At 36.6% G+C, this 18,624-nt stretch overlaps 1 protein-coding gene across 1 annotated transcript in view; it reads left to right on the top strand.

Moving 5' to 3' along the window:
• The window catches only part of COMMD10 (COMM domain containing 10), a 104,164-nt gene that overhangs the window by 11,360 nt on the left and 74,180 nt on the right, over positions 1–18,624 (top strand). Inside the window, exon 5 of the mRNA XM_005528131.3 lies at positions 9,888–9,998. Within this exon, the coding sequence (XP_005528188.2) occupies positions 9,888–9,998 (111 nt within the window). The remainder of the gene's footprint in view (positions 1–9,887; positions 9,999–18,624) is intronic.

An 18,624-nucleotide genomic window follows, 5' to 3' on the forward strand; every position in this document is an offset into this window, starting at 1 on the left:
CACTTTGTAAGGATTTTTTAATGAGTTGCTTCCCATCCTTGCCCTCCTCTGTCTTCTACTGAGAAAGTATAAGTTATAAAGGTTGGAAGAAGGTACATTTTGAGAAGGTACATTTTGAGAATGTTCAGAAAGATCTGTAAGTTCTGTTTTGCTCCTATGTATAAAATAGCATTTTTAAAGGTTATAAAAATGAGTACTGTCCTTGTCTTGTGTAACTTCCTGTATAATACAAAACATAATTTTTCCTCAAAATGTAAAAGAGCTGCAGAATCTGGTTTGACAGTGCATCTAGTATTGTGTCTAGGTAGGTAGGACCCATGCAGTGATTCTTACTTCCTTTTGACTTCCTGTCTGGGAAACATTGACTTCATAACTGGGAAACAAAAATAAAATACCATTAAAATTTCAAAGTCTTAAAATTTTAGCGCAAGTTGACCATGCCACTTATGCTTAACTTGGCTGTGCATATGTGTTATGACTGACTGTAACTACAGACTTATAGTTCATAAAAATCTTCAGCCTATTGTAGTGAATCTGTTATGTGGGTGAGTGGTTGTACCTACAGTTTTGTAGATAGTTATATACCATTTTTATGGGGACTGCTCCAAGTCTTGTATTTAATTTGAAGATTTGTGTAATACTGTCAGCTGGAGATGCTAGTCTTTAGTCTAGAATTTTGTAATTCATGTATACAAGTAAAATTTGAATGTTACAAATTTTAAACCTGACATTAAAGAGTACTTATCACTGAAAATACAATATGTCTCAGTAACCCATTTATGAAATGAGGATACTGAATTGTGTTGAAGTTGAATAAGTTTGTTCAGTAGAGGGACAGATTTTTAACTACTGTATACTTTATTTTCTATTTTCTATTACAAAATATAAATGTTTTTCTATTGGTATGAAAAATGTGGTGAAGGACTGCAGTCAGAAATTTAATGCTACCATATGAAAACCCAGTTTCACTGCAAGATTGTTCACCTAGGGAGCAATTGCACAGCGAGACCTGCTGAAAAGAAGCTGCAGCATCCAGAACTTCTTTTAAAGATATTCGTGCCACCTGAGTTTAACTGAAGGCAGTAGCAACAATGGAGAATAGAAATCAGTGTGTTTGTGCAGTCATCTCCCATGCTACAATGCTCGTTTCCCATCAGAAGAAAAGTGGTGTTTGGTCTGGGGCTTACTTTAGAGGAAACACTCTCTTCCAGATTACAGATTATTTCTGTGATGAAGACCCTGCATTGTGGAGTTTGGCAAATGTTACCTGTCAATCATTGCCTTCTCTTAAAAATTTGCCCCTTTTTTACTGTTGTAATATTTTTTTGCTATATTGAATACACTTTTGTCTATATCCTTCTGCTTTCTCCTCTGTAGTAATACTCTTTTCTTGAGATGGAGACAGCTTTTGAAGGAGTTTGTAGTCAGGCATGTTTTGTCATTCTTAAATCATTCCTAAGTTATTTTCATTACCACAGCAGGCAAAATTGATATTTTCATGTCTGATTTTGATTTTTGATTCTGGAGTGCTGACTTTGCTGATGAAAAGTGAAATTGGCATCTCTGGCTGTAAATTTCATAGAGAAGAATTAATGGTTTCCTCTTGTTTTATGCTGATGCGATTATACATGTATGAAGTTACGAGTATAGCATTGTAGACCTATGTTTTAATATGTAATACACATTTAGTCCTCATACAAAACTGATAGTTAATATATTAAAACTATAGATAAATGTTGCAGTGCTTTCTTTAAGTGAAAATTATTCATTTATTTAACTGTGACTTTAGTGTGTTTTGTCTAATTGATTATTGAAAGATGAGAGGAAGAGATCTCCAAACTTCAAACATGAATGTTGTGATTTTTGTTTTCTGCAATGGTCTTCAGCGCAGGAGCTAAGTATGGCAGCTACACTTGAGAAATTAAGCTGAGTGAAAGGGTGGCCATACTCATTTTCCTCTAGGTTATTTGCTTAAAACAGCTGAAAAAATCTAAGTGAAAGAACTGCACTAGAAAATTTCTTACATTGTGGATTATTTCCTCAAAATACCTTGTTCAGTGGACAACATTTTTAAATGTTTTGTTGTCAGTGAGATGTATAGTACTGTGATAATGTAAGAAAAAGATTTCCTGAAGGTATCATTCATATCCCATTATGTCTTCACTGTTCATAGCAGTTTCACTTAGGATAGAATGGATGGCTTAAATTACATAAACAGCTCTTTCAATTATTCCAGGAAATGTTTAATTTTTAAATTTGGACTATTCCTCTCAAGTTAGAGGAAAAAAATATCTGAAGTGAATGAGTTAATATCTTGAGATAAAATGACAAAAGCGTGATTTCATTTATTAAAATAAGACATAATTTCTCTCTTTCTGTAAGTGTTGTATTTGGGACATTATAGGTACCTTGCTCAGGTGTATGTGGGCAGAGACATTGAATTATTAATTTTCTCCATTGCTGTAAGCAGCGACATTATGTAGTGCTCTTTTTCAATTTGTCAGGATTAATTTTTAAGGTATAGTTTTTGCTCACACTGGAGCTATTGAAGAGTAGTTCCTTTTTTCTTCAGCTCTGAGAAATCCATTTCTTCAAGAATAGGCTGAAGGTTGTGTTTCCATCCCCCTTTTATGCACTCTTCCACAGAGCTATTTACTCATTCTTAACACTAAAATAGGAGATGTTTAGACATTGAGATCTTAAGATGTCAGTATTTACGTTAAACTATGAATTAAGGTAGCCTCTGAAGTAGGGAGCACTCTAGCCAGCCTTGATGTGGTGAAGCAGAACTTACTTCCATGAGTAGCTGCTGTATGTAAACTGACCACATGTTCCTGCAGATACACCACATTTAGTAGGAGTAGATGAGGAGACTGTTACTTTGAAAAATAGTGCTGTGCACTTGTGCATTGTTATGGTGTTTTTTATAGAAAGAGCTTCAAGTGTGACAATTTTTTTCTCAGGCTATGAAAAGCATGATCTCATGTTCAGTAACAGCAAAGCTATCACAAATTCCAGATCATTTTGAACTAAACGGTCTGTCAAAATAAGGATTAAATTATTTGAAAATCAAATGGGTGGATCTGTACACCAGTGGAGGGTGACACTAATTTCTGTATTGCTGTAACTGACTTACTTTATCTGCAATAGTTTGTTAAGCTTCAGCCTAATGGAAGACTTTTCTCTGGTACCTGTAAAAAAATGAGCCAGTAAGAAGTTATTGGCATTCTGTTTCCTTTATGCAGTTTTTAAAAACCTCAGAAAAAATGAAGTCAATTTCACTACTTCAGCATGTCCTCAAATTAATCAGACTGCCTGAGAATGTAAGTAACTCTAGGTGCATTTAAACTGCACCGAAGTCGATCTTTGAGTATGGATGTAAAGTCAGGAGACCTGGATGTAATATCTTAGCTATGCAAATCTACAGAAGCATTCTGTGCCATAGAAAGCTTCTGGCAACTGAGAACAGGGGAGTCCAAGTTAATCAAGTCTTTCAGCACCACCAATACCAGGAGAGATCGACCCTACAAGGGTAGCCTACAAGAGAGCTGGAGAAGAGAACTTTTTGCAAGGGTATGTAGTGATAGAATGAAGGGAAGTGGCTAAAAACTGAGAAAAGGTGGGTTTAGTTTAGATTTCAGGAAGAAATTCTTTACTGTGAGGGTGGTGAGGCACAGCAACATGTGTCCCAGAGGAGCTCTGGATGCCCCATCCCTGGAAGTGCTTGAGGCCAGGCTTCAATGTGGCTCTGTGTAACCTGGTCTTGTGGAAGGTGTCCATGTGTGTGGAGGAGAGGGGAGTTAGAACTAGATGATTGTTAAGATTCCTTCCAACACAAACCATTCTATGATTAGAAGCACTTAGTTTTCTGCCAAGATTTGAATTTGCAGAAGGAATGGTAGGGTTTATTTTCATTTGTGCTCATGTTACTGGCTTTTAATTCTGACTGTGGGACACAAGCTCAGTTTGCTTTAAAATTCTCAGTCATGTTAGGTGGCTTTAGCAGTTCCTTAGCAACTTTGTGGTAATGAAAATCTTGTGCTACCCAAAAGGGCACCTGTTGGGGAGTTTTGTTGCTTTAAAGAAGTTCAAGCAGACAAACTAAATGACAGCCCATTGACAGTGGAAGAGATACTGAATTTAAATAATACTGTTGAAAAACTGTATTATACAGTTGATTTTCCAAGATTACAATTATATGGCAATGTTACCACTTTCATTTACCAATTACCTTTAAGCTATACTGAAAGCATTTGTTGTTTTACTAGTAGTAGACTTGAAAAATTGGATATGTTAGTTTGTCTGTGCTATATGTTCCTTTCCCATCCAGGGCTTTCATAACCTTTCTTCCTTCATAAGCATAAAACTACAGGAGACTTGCTGCCAGTTTAGAATTGCCTCTGCATTCTCTGCCCACAAGGCTTGTTAACCAGTTTAGCCCAAAATTGTATTTTCCTCCCTTTTTAGATTTTAAAATGAAACACTGGTTTTGAACATTTTTCTTGCTCTTTGCCAGCTGCTAATCAGCATTTATTGCTCTGCCTGTAGAAATGCTCGTGGTAATTTGATTGCCAGAGAGACTAATATTGGATGTGATGGGATTTTCATACTCTTTCCTGTAGCCAGGTTATCTGTAGCAGACTGTTAAGTAACATTTAACCTGTAATGTTGATTAATTGTCTGCATATTTTGAATCAAGTATGTTTTCTGAATATGACATTTTTTTCTATTTAATGAAAGCTAGGTATTCTGGAAGCAGCAAATCTTGCCAAGAAAATGGAGAGCAAGAATCTGAACAAAATAATTAGGTCTTTCTAACAGGTTAAATTTGATTTGTAAAATAATTGGCTGTTTCATAACTGTCTAAATGCCTGGTAGTTATAAAAACCACAGTGCTGTTGATTTTATGTGTCTAAGCACTATTTCCATAGTGTAGTTCTTGCAGGTTCATTGCTGTGTTGAGCAACTCATTGTTGCTCTTACTTTCTGTGAGTCTGTTCTTAAAGCGGTTTCTAAGGGACAAACAGGTGCCAAATAATGGATGAGAAATAGTGGCTTGCATGGTGTTATTTATTCTGCTTACACTGTGGTAAGAAGCAAACTGCCACATCAGTGACTTCTGAGAGCCATGTAATACTGGTTTTCTGTAGTTTCTGTAATGATTTGTTATGACCCTTCCAGAATCAGGTAATTTACATGAAAATTCCAATTTTCTACTTTAAAATTAAAACTAACTTCCAGTCATTATGGGTGTAGAGACAGACAGGAGGTGTGATCTCAGTTTATCAGCTAACTGATATCTCTCAGTTTAATAAACTCAGTTTATTAACCATCTGGAAAATATCCCCTTTTCCTCCTCTTGTACTGACTGAGTATTTAAGCCCCTTTTTTCTGAGTCCTTTAAAAATACTCGACCCTGCTCCAGAAGCTTGGCTGAAGTTGGAGGCATTAGGTAATAAATTTTAGGTGAATACATGGTTTCTAAAATTCTGTTCTGCTTCATTGTCCCTGTTTCACAATACTTCCCCTTATTTTGTTTATTCAGATTAAGTCATTGCCAACCATTTTTTAGTGTCAGTTTCATGTTCACTTGTGCTCTGTACTTGCTCTTTCAGGTTGGAGTCCTGAAACATGCCTATTATTGACTTCAGTTCTGCTTTCATTCTCTTCATTTTGAGTCTGATAGCCTGGTATAGTTAAGATGATTAGCCTGAATTTCCTTGCCAAAGAACATTTATTTGATTTCTTATTGAAGAGTGTAAAGTAAATATATCTGTGTAGTTGAGAGAAGTATTTTTTGACAACTAATGTAGAAACTTGTCCCATTTGACAGACTTCTTGAATTTCTTCTCAGTTGAGGTTTAATTTGTACTAATGCTTATGGGCAGCAAAAGTGGAAGGAAGGAACTGTGATGAAGATATGTCAGGAAGACACAAGAGAATATGTAAAAACACCATGGGTTGTAAGAGAAATGGTGAATTCTGTGGGTGTTAATTTTGCCTGTGTGAACCTTGATTTAGCTGGAGATTGTACTTGAGGTTTATATCAGCTCTGAAGGCTGCCTTGACATTAATGCACTGGGCTTTTTCAAGAGAGTGACTTTCACCCAAATGTTTTATCATAGTTACGTTAGATTGGTGATAATCTTGTCTTACTGTGTAAAATACTATTCTCTACTACTGAGCCTGGAAAACAGTCTGCTGGACAGGACTTGCGTTGGAAAATCTAATGTATTACACTGGAAGAAAATTACTGTGGCCATCACAGACAGACCAGAGGTGATGTTTTTATGTACCTGTAAAGGTGCTGCTCATCTTCAGTTGAAGGGTCAGATATTCATATAGTAGGGGAGCTAGCTGCTTTGTAGTGTGGATCTGTCCTGGGACAGCTGTGGGTGGCCACTGAGAAGCACTGTGGATGAGGGAGTACAGGGGTGGTTCAGCAGGCAGTGACACCTTACCTCTTCTACAGCTGGTATTGAGTGAGTGCTGGGAGCGGCAGGTATATAAGTTCTGTGTCTGTTAGTCCTGAGTGCCATGGTAATCTCTTCAGAGGCCTGAATGAAACAAAATGGACACAAGAACTGAGAATTTACAGGAGTTATAGAAAGTTTACTTATATCTTTGTTGCCTTGACTTATTTGCCAGAGGTTTCATGACAGATCTGAAGCATTTTCATACACTCTTCCTACTGGTATTGTTTAGTACCTATGTTTATTTCCCTTCCTTTTTTCCAGCTTCTATTTGTTTGCTTTTTGTTTGGTTTTTTGTTGTGGTTTTTTTTTTCCCCTAAACATAACCTTGAAGTAAATAAGTGCCAGAGATATCAGTGAGAATTTACAGCAATAAGCAGTATATTTTCAAGAGTGTTTAGTGTTGCAGTGACAGAGCTTGGACATTTCTAACCTGCTGATAGGAAAAGAAGCTAAAGGTCTGTAGTAGCTAAAAACACAGCTTTGTTTTCATGCTAGGCATGGAGAAATACTTCTCCTCTGTCCCAGTAAGTGCTTTTTAGTTAGTATATCACAGTTTCTGGCATTGTTCTTCCATCATTCTTTTTGCTGTAACAAGTTTTATACCAGAAGTAAAAATAATTTTATAGTCCTTTCATATTTGTAAAAAATTGCCCTAAAGTATTTACCACTTTGTGACTAACAAATACTCTGCTTTGACACAAATGTCGTGCAGAAACCTGTCCCTACTCTCAAAAGGTTAATTGACATTGCAGGATGTTGAATGTCTTCTAAGTAAACAAACACAACCATTGCCAGATACTTGCTGCATTTTCCTTTTGAGAAAATGGACCATTTTGATGCCTTAAGGCAGCATGCTATTTATTAATTGAAACCTATTCTCGTACAACTATGTTTAAAGCAGAAAACACACATGAGTTTTATATGAAAACAAAGTGATGTTTAAGGTAAAGCAATATAAAACAAGAGATACAGCTGTTATTCAGCTTTAAGCTCAAGCCTGTGTGCTGCCACGTATATTTGTTCTGAGCACTCTACAGTATTCTGGGATAGAGGTGTACTAAAAGTAAAATAGAAAACACAGACTTGAATTTTTTTATTTTTGGTGGTTTGGTCTTTATGCTACACAGAATACACAGTATTTAACAGCTTCAGAAAAGTCTTGAAAGTCAGGCTTCCTTGGATATTGTTTTTGTGTTTAGTGGCATTGTTTTATGATCCTTGGGAAGCTACTATCCTGTCTAAGGCTTGGTTTCCATACTACAGTAATAAACTGTTTAAGTAGGTGATAGAAAGTTCTTTCTAAGCTGAGAAGCAGAGGGCTTGAACCATAGTGATTGCAATATGAAGAGGTGTCAGATTCCAGAGCTCAGTGTTTCTGTGTTTGTCCTTAGTGGTTAGGTGTTTTATCAATACGTAGTGCTGTTTCCAGTTGCACACTTTGGCCTGCTTCCACCACTATAACACATAACTTAGGATCTGAGTCCTTCTCTGTTTACCATTATCAATTTTCTTAACTGAACTATACTTATTTTCTTGATTAAAACCTGAAGTTTTTTGATTTTTTTTTTTGTTAGTTTTTTTTTTTTTTAAGGTACTATCTTTATGCTCCTGAAAGAGTCAGAGTTAATTTCCTAATTTCATTGAAGTTTGTGGAGATAAAATTGTTTTCTAGTTGTATCATTCTGGTATAATTTCCTGGAAAATACTGGCTACTGCAGGGACTTAGCAGAGTTGTCCATTGGTGTGACTGACTTGAGCATGTTGACAGAATCCACTCTAGATTGTTCCGTGCTTTTGGATCGGATGATCTATGCACTATTATTTTCACTAACTAAGATGTAGTCAAGTTAGAGAAAATCAAAGCAGAATTATGATTAAAAATTCATCTGCTTTAAAAGCTATGTAACTTTTCTTTAAAGCATCTTCTAATTCATAAGCTCTGGGCCTACTGTTACTAAAGCTTTGCTCAAAATGAGGTACCTTGGAACATCTTCACTGGGTTCCTTTGTGTGGTCTGCATGCTTTCATAGATTTGATTAAATGTAAACTTCCTTATTTTTATGACAAATAGAAGTTTGGTGCATTGATTGCAGAGCAGCTGACAGACTGCAGGCTGACCTGCTGAAGTTCTTCCTGCTGTCCTGCTCCTGTAGCTGCGCACAAAGTCAGCCTGAGATGGTGTCTTTCCCTTAACTGTGGCCTTGACTGAACTTCCTAACCATCTTGTACTGGTCTTGGTGGTTAAAATACATCATGATACATAGTTTTCCTTCTGGTATGCTTAGTTATGTGGTGGGCAGTGTTTGTTGCATAGTTCTGCTATTGATCCGGCGTACAAATAAATGCAGTATAACTTATATTAGTATGTAAGTGTAAATTGTGTATCTGCAAGAAATTTTGGAAGTTTGGTCTTTGAGCTGTGTCTATGAAGAAGCTTTTGCCACCCTTTCCTACCTTTCATCTAGAGATTACTGTCTCTGTAGGATGTAGGGCATGTACTGCTGTTCACAGTACAAGGCCTTTGGCATGGCTTTATTCTCTTAATGATTTTTAGCTGAATTTAGCTGTTAGATTGGTAAGAGATTAACCAAGATGTGGCACACTTACACTTTTACCAAGTCAGCCACAATATTTCCTGTAAGAGGGGAGACACACGATTAAAAAGAATTTGTGTGTAGGTTATCTTGGCCGATGGTAAGACTTTGTATTTCCACTTCTTTTTATTCATTAAAGCCAGGAAGATCATTTTGTGGAAGCCTTGTAGTTCTGTTGTTGTGTACTTCATTTGTGCATGAGCTATATTTTAATAATGTTTGAATATAACTTCAAATTAATAATGAAAAAAGAATATGAAATGTATTTTTTTTAATTTTCTATTAAAAATCCTATTGCTCACGTGCCTACCTGGGTTATGTCCTTTCAGCATTAATGAGTCAAAAAGCAGAATTGTTTTTGTCATTAAGATCTGCATATTTTATAACACATGAATAAATCTGTGGATTAAGAAATCATCATTTTTAGTTTACTATTTATTTAAGATTTTTTTATTTTTCCTAAAAGTAAAGTAAATATGAAATGAAATTGAATCTGCAACTTTAATGATAAACTTCCACAAGAGGAGGAAGCTACCATATTCTGGATTTGTAGTTGTGTTCTATGGATTGGGTTCATCAGATCTGGGATACAAGAAGTTGCTTTGAGTGGTCGTAGCAGTTTGAAAGATAGTTTTGAGAAGAGAAAAGCAAATCTGTCTTGGAGTCCAGGATAATTTGAGGGAAATGCATTGTATACAAATGCTTAACATTTGCGGAGTGTGACACTGTGTTCACTGACACAGGCCACTGGCAGTTTTGAAAGTTGACTTCACTGCTTCTGTACCATCTGATTGTCATCTAAACTTGTGTTTTATAGCTTGAAACAATTGGATGGCAGCTTAATCTTCAAATGGCAGAGTCCATGCAAGCAAAGCTGAAGTCTCCTCAAGCTGTTCTAGAGCTGGGAGTGAGCAATGAAGATTCAAAGGTAAGAAATATAAGTCAGCAGAGTTGGAATGAGTTGTGGTTGATGGCCTTATGTTAAGGGTCAGTTAACGGCATCCATTTGAACTCTCAAATGTTGTTGTCATTATTTCTGTTTTCATATTTCATAAAGATTATAGTAAACACTTGGAATTGTGAAATATTGATATAATAGCATAAGTATTCAGTAGACTGAGAGCTCTGTTGCCAACTCTTTGGGCTGTAACAGGAGAAATAGGGAATGTGGTTATTTTAGGTCTCTAAAATGTTTTTGTAGATTATTTTTATCACATAGCATATGATTGTAGTTCTTATGCTTTTAATACATAGTAGGTTGCAGCCTTCTACCATGTGTGTAGTTATGTAACGCATTGCTCATCACTTGCAACCTTTCTGTGCTAATGATGTATTTATATGAATGATGACACTATGTGAGGCCACAGAAACCCAGTATTTCGAGGTTTTAAGGCAGAGTCTTAAGTTCAGGGATTTTAGTGACTTGGTGGCATATCAGAACCCAAACTCACTAAGTAACATAATTTTTTATTCATAAAATCTGTGTCTTTTGTCAGCCAACATGTTTCAAATTAGACACATGATTTGCTTTTAACCTTATCTTGCTACTGGAAACAGGAGTCTTTGGTTCTGTGGTGTCTGTCAGAATGTTAACCTGTGAAGAGTTCAGTATAAGGAGTTTGAGGGGAGAAATCAGAATTCAGTGCTGCTTTAGCATTGTATTTAATTCACAGTAATTTTACTAATGTGAGTAAATATGGTGAAATAAAAGTGAATTCACAGCTTATGTTTGTGCTTCTCACTAAGACTTGCAGCAGTTGTATTTTTTTCAGCGTTCCACTGCTGCAGATGCAGGAACTGGACAAAATTCTATGCTCTGTCTGTGTCTGCAATGGTGGGCATTGAATACAGATTCAGTTCTTATGTCAAAACTATTAAAAAATATTATATTAAATATATTTATTATATTAATATATTTATTATATTAAAAAATATAGAGGGAAAAAGTCACTTTCATATAAGACAGAAATTCTTCTGTTTCTTGTACAAACACAATTCAGATAGTGGTCTTTTTCTATTGTTTTCTCTCTTCTTTTTCAGAATATGTTTAGATACCAAGATCAGAATTACTTGATTATTTGTGATAATTACAAGCCTAGAATAAACTCGTGGTGGGCATTTAGATAAAACAGTGCATCAAGATAACATTACAGACATTAAAATTTTAAAATCTAGGTTGGTGTAAAGATCACTACATGATTACATCCTAGTACATGAGATTGACTAGTATTTGCTTAGTGTGGGCAATCTTTCTGTTTGTATCTTGCATCTTTGTGATCTGTTGGTGCATGAAGTATTATATCTTAAATTTGTAGCTACTAGGTACCTTTTCTTTTCCTCTAAAGTCATGTGTGTGCCTTTTGTGCAGAAATGTGGTGTGAATTTAATATATTCTTAATGATTGTATTATTTTTTCACTTTTTTTTTTTTTTAATTCATGGATATAATGACTTGATAAAGACAAAATGCTGTTACAGAGGAGCTTTTATGGTCTGGCTCATTAGGGGGCAGTAGTGTTCTTTGTCACCCTGGCTCCTTGTTTGTTTTTTTTTTGAGATAATACTCAGAATCAATTCTGAAGTCAGTCATTGTGGGAAGTGTTTAAGTGTTTACATTTCTAATCTGTATATGACAACAGAAGTTTCTCTTGTGTATATAAAAAAATACAGCCTATTAATAAAAAATGCACACTGAGCAAGGTAAATGAAATGGGTTATTTTTTTCACTCTTGCTAACTAAAATTAATTATACTAATACATTTGTGTTTACTACAAATCAAACTGCTTAAAGAACATTTAAAGAGTTCTTATTCACAAGATGACATTTAAAATTTGTATTTAAATTATCTCTCCAGGAGAGGTAATCATAAAACCTGTGGCTACATGGATGTTACTTCTGTGTTGAGAAATAAAAAGAAATCTGCTATATGCTGTATAAATATTTATATAGTACATATTGTCAGCTTCAGATGAAATGCAGAGTCCCAGGGGAATAAATCCATCGAAATGCAAAAGCAAGGTGTTCTTTAGTTCTTTCAGGTGGTTCAAGCTGCTAGTGACATTTGCGTTTCTCAGGAAATAACACTGCTTGTGACTAGCAAGAATTGTGATCAGAGCCCATGATTTTTGTTAAACTGTTTTTTACTGGTTTTTGTTACAGATTTGCTTATACTCAGATTACGCTTGTGTTAGCCCCAGTGTGAGCTGGGGAGTGGATCAGGTGGGCTGTCAGACACAGCCTTCCAGCTGAAGTTGTCCTGTGGTCTAGGCTGCTTTGGTTGCTGCTAGTGTTTTGTATAAGAAAGAGAAAAAAGGAGATTTCAATTAAAAATCCAATTAACAGTGTTTTATTACAATGATTAATTTTTTCAAATGTTTAATTGCATCCTAGAATCTGAAGGAAGTGATATGTCTATGAACTAGACATATGAAACAAACTGGTATAATAGGAAACATATTTTTGATTTGCAAGGTCCCTTTGCTTCCCTTATGACATTTTGATGAGTTTAGTTGACATTTGAGAACTGATGTGTAACATATCAGCTGTGTATAAGGTTTTTTTTTAATAGGAAATTTGGTTTCACATTTTTGGACTGTTGATTGCAACATGACAGTCTGAAGATTCTGTACAGAGTATAATTATTTTTATGGCTATAGGTTCAATTGATAGTAAAAGAAGAACAAATTAACAATCCTGACAATCTGTGTTGCTAATAAAGATTTTTGATTTGCAAAGAAAGACTGCTCCCCAAAAGTGCTGTGTTTATTTAATATTTTTTTCCTCCAGTAATCTGTTTAGTAACTGTCCACATAAGCACACACTCTCACATTCCCTCCCACTGTTAATAGCAGTAATTCCTTTGGCTGTCTAGTCCAGACTTTTTTTTAAATAACTGTGATAATTTTATATAATCCTAGGAGAAGCCATAGAAATAAATAAATAAATAATATCAAAGTGTGTAGAAAGATTGAAGGGCTTCAGAAATGTCACACAATTGGTGCTGAACATCTTCACAGAGGAATGTGAGAAGTAGGAGTGTTTCCTTAAAGAGTTGTTGCTATTACTCATCATTAAGAAGATCCAGTAAGGCACATTACTATATAAGGTATTTGTTACTGTGTATTTTCACACATGATCTGTAGTTACCATTTATGCTTGAAAATCGTTAGGATAAATAAATTATTCTTGCCCAGTGTTGTCTCTCGATAGTTATCCAATTTTCTTCTGTAAATCCACTCCACAGATTTTATTAGATTCAGTTATCTAATTGCAATTTGTCCTATAGAAGGCTTTGCTCTTTTCTTGGTTTTCCTTCTCCTTACTTAATCTGTGAATTCTTAACCATAAAGAATTCTTGAGGCAGCTCTATTTTTAAGTATAAATATTATATAGAGATTCCTTGTGAAAAATCAATATTTTGCTTCTTCTGTTCCTTCTTTATAGATGTATTTGAAGAATTTTTACAGGATTTTGTCTGCTAATGCAAGACAAAATAATAAGTGATTATTGTGCTGGTTTGTAGAACCTGCTAGTGTAATACTTTTGTCAAAAGATGGATAATATTAGAATTCTTTTATTCTGATTTTATTTTATTTCTTTTTAAATAATTTCCCCTAACATCAAGATGCTTTAACAAGGGAATGTAACACATGAGAGACTGTGACAAATTAAGAGAGATGGGCAATCACTAACCAAATGAATTTCAATCAGGACAAATGCCAGATTCAGCAGCTGAGATGGGGCAACCATATATTTGGACACACTGGGGAATGAGATGCTGGATAGCAGTGCTGTGAAAGGTGATGTGGGGTTGATGGCAAGGTGAAAGTGAGTCAGCAGTGCCCTGGCAGCCAGGAGGGCCAAGCGTGTCCTGGGGTCCATCAGGCCCAGCAATCCCATCCCAGGGCAAGGGAGGGGATTGTCCTGCTCTGCTCTGCTCTGCTCTGCTCTGCTCTGCTCTGCTCTGGGGCAGCCTCAGCTCGAGTGCTGGGGGCAGTTTTGGGTGCCACAATATAAAATAGATACTAAGTTAGTAGAGGAGGTTATTACATAGGGCAGGCAACAAGGATGATGAAGGGTCTAGAGGTGAAGTATATGAGCTGCAGCTGATGTTGCTTGGTCTCTTCATCTTGGAGAAGAAGAGACTGAGGAGACATCTCATAGCAGTCCAGCGCTTCCTTGCGAGGGAAGGAAAAGGGGCAGACACTGGTCTCTTCTCTGTGGTGACCAGTGACAGAATCTGAGGGAACACCATGAAGCTGTGTCAAGAAAGGTTTTGGTTGGATATTAGTAAAAAGTTCTTCACCCAGAGGGTGTTTGGGCACTGGAACAGGCTCCCCAGGGAAGTGATCACAGCACCAAGCCTGACAGAGCTCAAGAGGCATTTGGACAGTCCTCTAAGGGAAAAGGTTTAACTCCTGGGGCTCTGAAGGGCCAGGAGTTGGAGAGATCCTTGTGGGTCACTTCCAGCTCAGAATATTCTATGATTCTATGAAAACCAAATTGCAGTCTGATTGCATTTGAAACTGAGCTGATACTACATAATCATCATTCTAGAGAGTAAGTAAAAATCTAGAAATCTGGAATTACTATCTTGTTAAAATAACATCATATGTGTTGGGCTTTTTCTTCTCCTGGTTTATACAGACTTTTTGTATATTTCTGGCAGTGAACAAAATTTATATCTTTTTGCTCTATTTACTTCAATAAGTACACCATTATGCTTTCTGAGTTTCCCATTGTGATTACTTTTCCCATCTTTTAAAAAAGACACCCCAAAGCAAAGTAAATGGGAAACAAATCTTCTGTCAGAGCTACATCAATTACTTAATTCACAGTATAGATTCTCTGCAGCCTGTATGGCATGCAGGCAGGACCTGCACATTAATCAGTGCTTAAGGAAATATGGTGGTACTTTCCCTTCCACCTCAGTTTAGCCCTTTGTTTTTCTCTGAAAAGTATTTGTGTTTGTGGACTGGCACAACAGTGAGAGCTGGTGGATACTAGTAATACGATCTCACTTCTGAGAAGTAGGAGGTGGCAGAATTGAGCATGTACTCCTTTCATTTGTCATTTCAGTCCTTGCCTTTGGGGATGATGCATTTATGTGGTTTTTTTTTTTTGTCGGTTTGTTTGTTTCAAACTAGAGGAGTAATTTTTATCTGTAGGGCCTTCAAAAAAGAGGACACTTGAAAGTAATAATGCTGAAAAGAACTACGATGAGGTCCAAAGATAAAACAATTGTAAATTGCTTCCCACGTTCATCAGCTCGCTCTCAACCACTTTCTTTGCTGATGAGGACATCATCCTTTTCCTTCTCAGAGCACAAACAACCTTGTATGTACACCCTGGAATTGAGCTTAGTTTTCCCATCAACATTATTTGTAAGTCTCAAACAATTGCAAAAAGAAAGTAGGACAGGCCTAGATGAATGCAAAAATGTTTAAGGATTAGATTGAGAGAGAAGGGGTTTTTCATTCCTGTTTGGGAGAGTTAATTGGAGACCTGGATAGCCTCAGACAGCACAGTCCCAGTTCAAGGCTTTTCTGTGCTTCTGAACAAGCAGTGTTGCTGCTTTTAGCAATGTGTTCATCATGAAATGAGTTTTGTCTGAGAATTAAGCCCTAATAAATAGTGCTGCTGTTAAGAAAGAAAAAAGTTCCCTAAGAGAAGGTTTCAGAATATGAGGGAAGTCCTCATATCTGTAGGAATGGTAGTAAGAATGATCTTGAAAATATGATCTTGAGTTGTGTGGAACAACTCAGAAAAATGAGCCTGAAATTATAACTTGATTCCAGCAGTCACATTGTTGCAGAAAGATGACAGAAACTTAATTGCTCCACCATGAGTGACGGAAATTCTGCACTTATGATGAAGAGCAAATCTTGCATTAGACTGTTTAGTTTTGATCTATCATAGTTATTACCTCTGATTAAATTTATTTAATTAGAGGGAAAAATGAAGCTGTGGTCTAGAATTTTTAAAAAGCTGAGAAGACTTTTTTGTTTTCTTACTCTCATAGAAATGGATGCCCATGTAGCCTGTGTTCTGTAAGTTGGGAGTAGTTTGACATTTTTCTCGGTAACCATTTACCAGGTGGTGTGCCTCCAGGAATATTCACTCACCTCTGGCAATTGCACTGCATTGTGTACTTAGTTATCTGACTTCATTTGTGATTTTAAATTATTTAATTATCCATCTTATAGTAAGGATCTCTTTACAGTATACTTACATTTCTTTTATCTGGCTATATGCACAGTTTGTGAGTTCAGACTGTATCACATAAATTTACAAACCCTGTAACTGGTTACAAGCTCTACACGTGCTCAGTTCGTGGCAGAACATTTTTAGGATGTTCTCCCTGTTCCTTTGTGTCCTGGAGCTAAAGAAGAAGATAGTGCCAGTTGACTGTTTATAATTGCAGTCTTGGGCAACCTCAGCCTACAATTAGAAATGAAACTCTTGTTTTGTACAGGAGTAAATTTAATTGTCTGTAATGTGTAGCTGTACTGTTGTAAGTCCAAGTAAACAGCAGAAAAGTAGTTCATATACTTGCGTTTAAACTTGGTGACCCATTTCATTGCCAGGCAGTTAAACTTTAGGGCCTTGAGGGAATTTGAAAAACAGAAAGATCTGGTGATCTTTTCTTATTTAGTGCAGTTGTTCATGACATCTTAGAAAACTTGTTCCCTGTTTCCCCAAATTGGTTTACTGTAGGTCTTTTTCAGATAAAGAAGACACATCCCTGGAATTCATCACAAATTCTCAGGCATTTATATTCTTTCTTGCCTATTATTCTCAGAAACTGTGCAGCGCCTTAACAGATGAACTGTTGCTTGATTGGAAGATAACCTTATTTGTTCAGTACTTTTGCTGTGCTTTTGCAGAACTTTTGCACATTATTTTTCCCTCTGCTTTTACTGAAGCAATAAGCTCTGTTGGACCTTCACAAATATGTTAAAAACCGTTATCTCTCCCGTGTCTGTTTCTTACTGACTCTATGGTAGAAAGATAAGGTAGTCCAAGAAATGAGTGAGGTTAGGCAGAGATAAATGTGAAAGCTGGACTTGCTCTAATAGCAAATACAAGGTTACCAGTATTGCTCTTCTATCTTTTCCTCTGTCACACTAATGTTGACTGCCGCCTTTGAGAATTGGAGATGGAGGCAGGAAGATGGAGGAGGAAGTGGACACAAGGTATAACAAAAAGAACGGTAATAGAGCTGGTGAAGGGTCTGGAGTCTGATGAGGAGGGGCTGAGAAGTCTGGAGGTGTTCAGCCTGGAGTAAAGGAAGCCAAGGAGAGACCTGATGGCTCTCTACAACTGCCTGAAAGAAGGTCATAGCCAGGTGGGGGTCAATGTCTTCTCCAAGGCACCAAGTGATAGGACAAGAAGAAATGGTCTCAGTTTGCACCAGGGGAGGTTTAGACTGGATATCCTTCACTTAAAGGATAGTCAGGTATTGCATATGAAACTGCTTAATTTGGGTTAAGAAATTAGAGATTCTATTACAGTGTAAAATAATTAAAAATACTGTGCAACCCAAAGGAAAAAAACTGGTCTGTGTCAGAGCATTTGCATCTTGCCAGGGTCAGGGCCCACAGCTTACTTTGGGACTACTTTGAGGCTGTGCATCCTTTACCTACACATGTTTACTCCTCCATACACAATCTGTCACATGTCTTGTGGAAAGATATGTGCTTATCTTTTCTTCCTGATAATGCCAATACTCATATCAGAAGAGGCTGTGAAAATAGTTGAATAGGTGAAAAGGAGCAGCTGCCAAACCAGTTCAATGGCGTGCAGATCACGCCTTGCTTTTGTATCATGTACCTTTAAAAACGTCACGGTGAGAAGGACCGTTTCCAGTTACTGTGTTGATTCATACCTTGCCAGCAGTTCTGTACTGCCTAGACTATTACAAACTAATTAGGTGTTTTATGTGACAGGCATCTCACCAGGTCTGCTCAGAGCAGTATAGAGGGAGCCCACACTTCTTCATTTGCATTCAGTTTACATTTATGTTCACCATTGAAATTCTCTCTTGTGCTTTACTTTTTCTTTGTGAGTTCTTTAAATTCATTGTTTCGTGAGTTTTGGTACAAAATGGTACTGTCAAGGAAAAGTAATCTTGTGGTAATGAGTTTCAAACTAAGAATCTTTGGGGGTTAATAGCATGGCTTTGAATTTAAAAGCAATTTGATTGCCCGCTTTGCAGAATTGCTGGACTTGCTTTCCTTTTACTTTTGCTAATTTTTTTTGTCAGTTTGCAACTAATGTAATTGCCAAATCTGGCTTTCTGGATAAATAGTGTATCTGTTCTTGAAAGAGTAGAAAGTTAGCATCTCCTGCGTTGCTAACATTTGTCCAGCTCAAGGCAATAAATACACAGTACATACTGTCAAACAGTATCAGTGCTGAGCATTTGACGTCAAGCAGGTGCTTAACAGTGTTGTGACACTCTTTCCAGTCCCTCTTCAGGTGGAAGAAGATAGGTCATCACCTCAATCATATGCAGAGACAATTTTCACTTAACTTGTTTCCTGTTGTTTACC

The sequence above is a fragment of the Pseudopodoces humilis genome, chromosome 4 (genome assembly GCF_049639895.1).
Source record: "Pseudopodoces humilis isolate 2021_Gansu_Grassland_sample_001 chromosome 4, ASM4963989v1, whole genome shotgun sequence".
Taxonomy (NCBI): Eukaryota; Metazoa; Chordata; class Aves; order Passeriformes; family Paridae; genus Pseudopodoces; species Pseudopodoces humilis.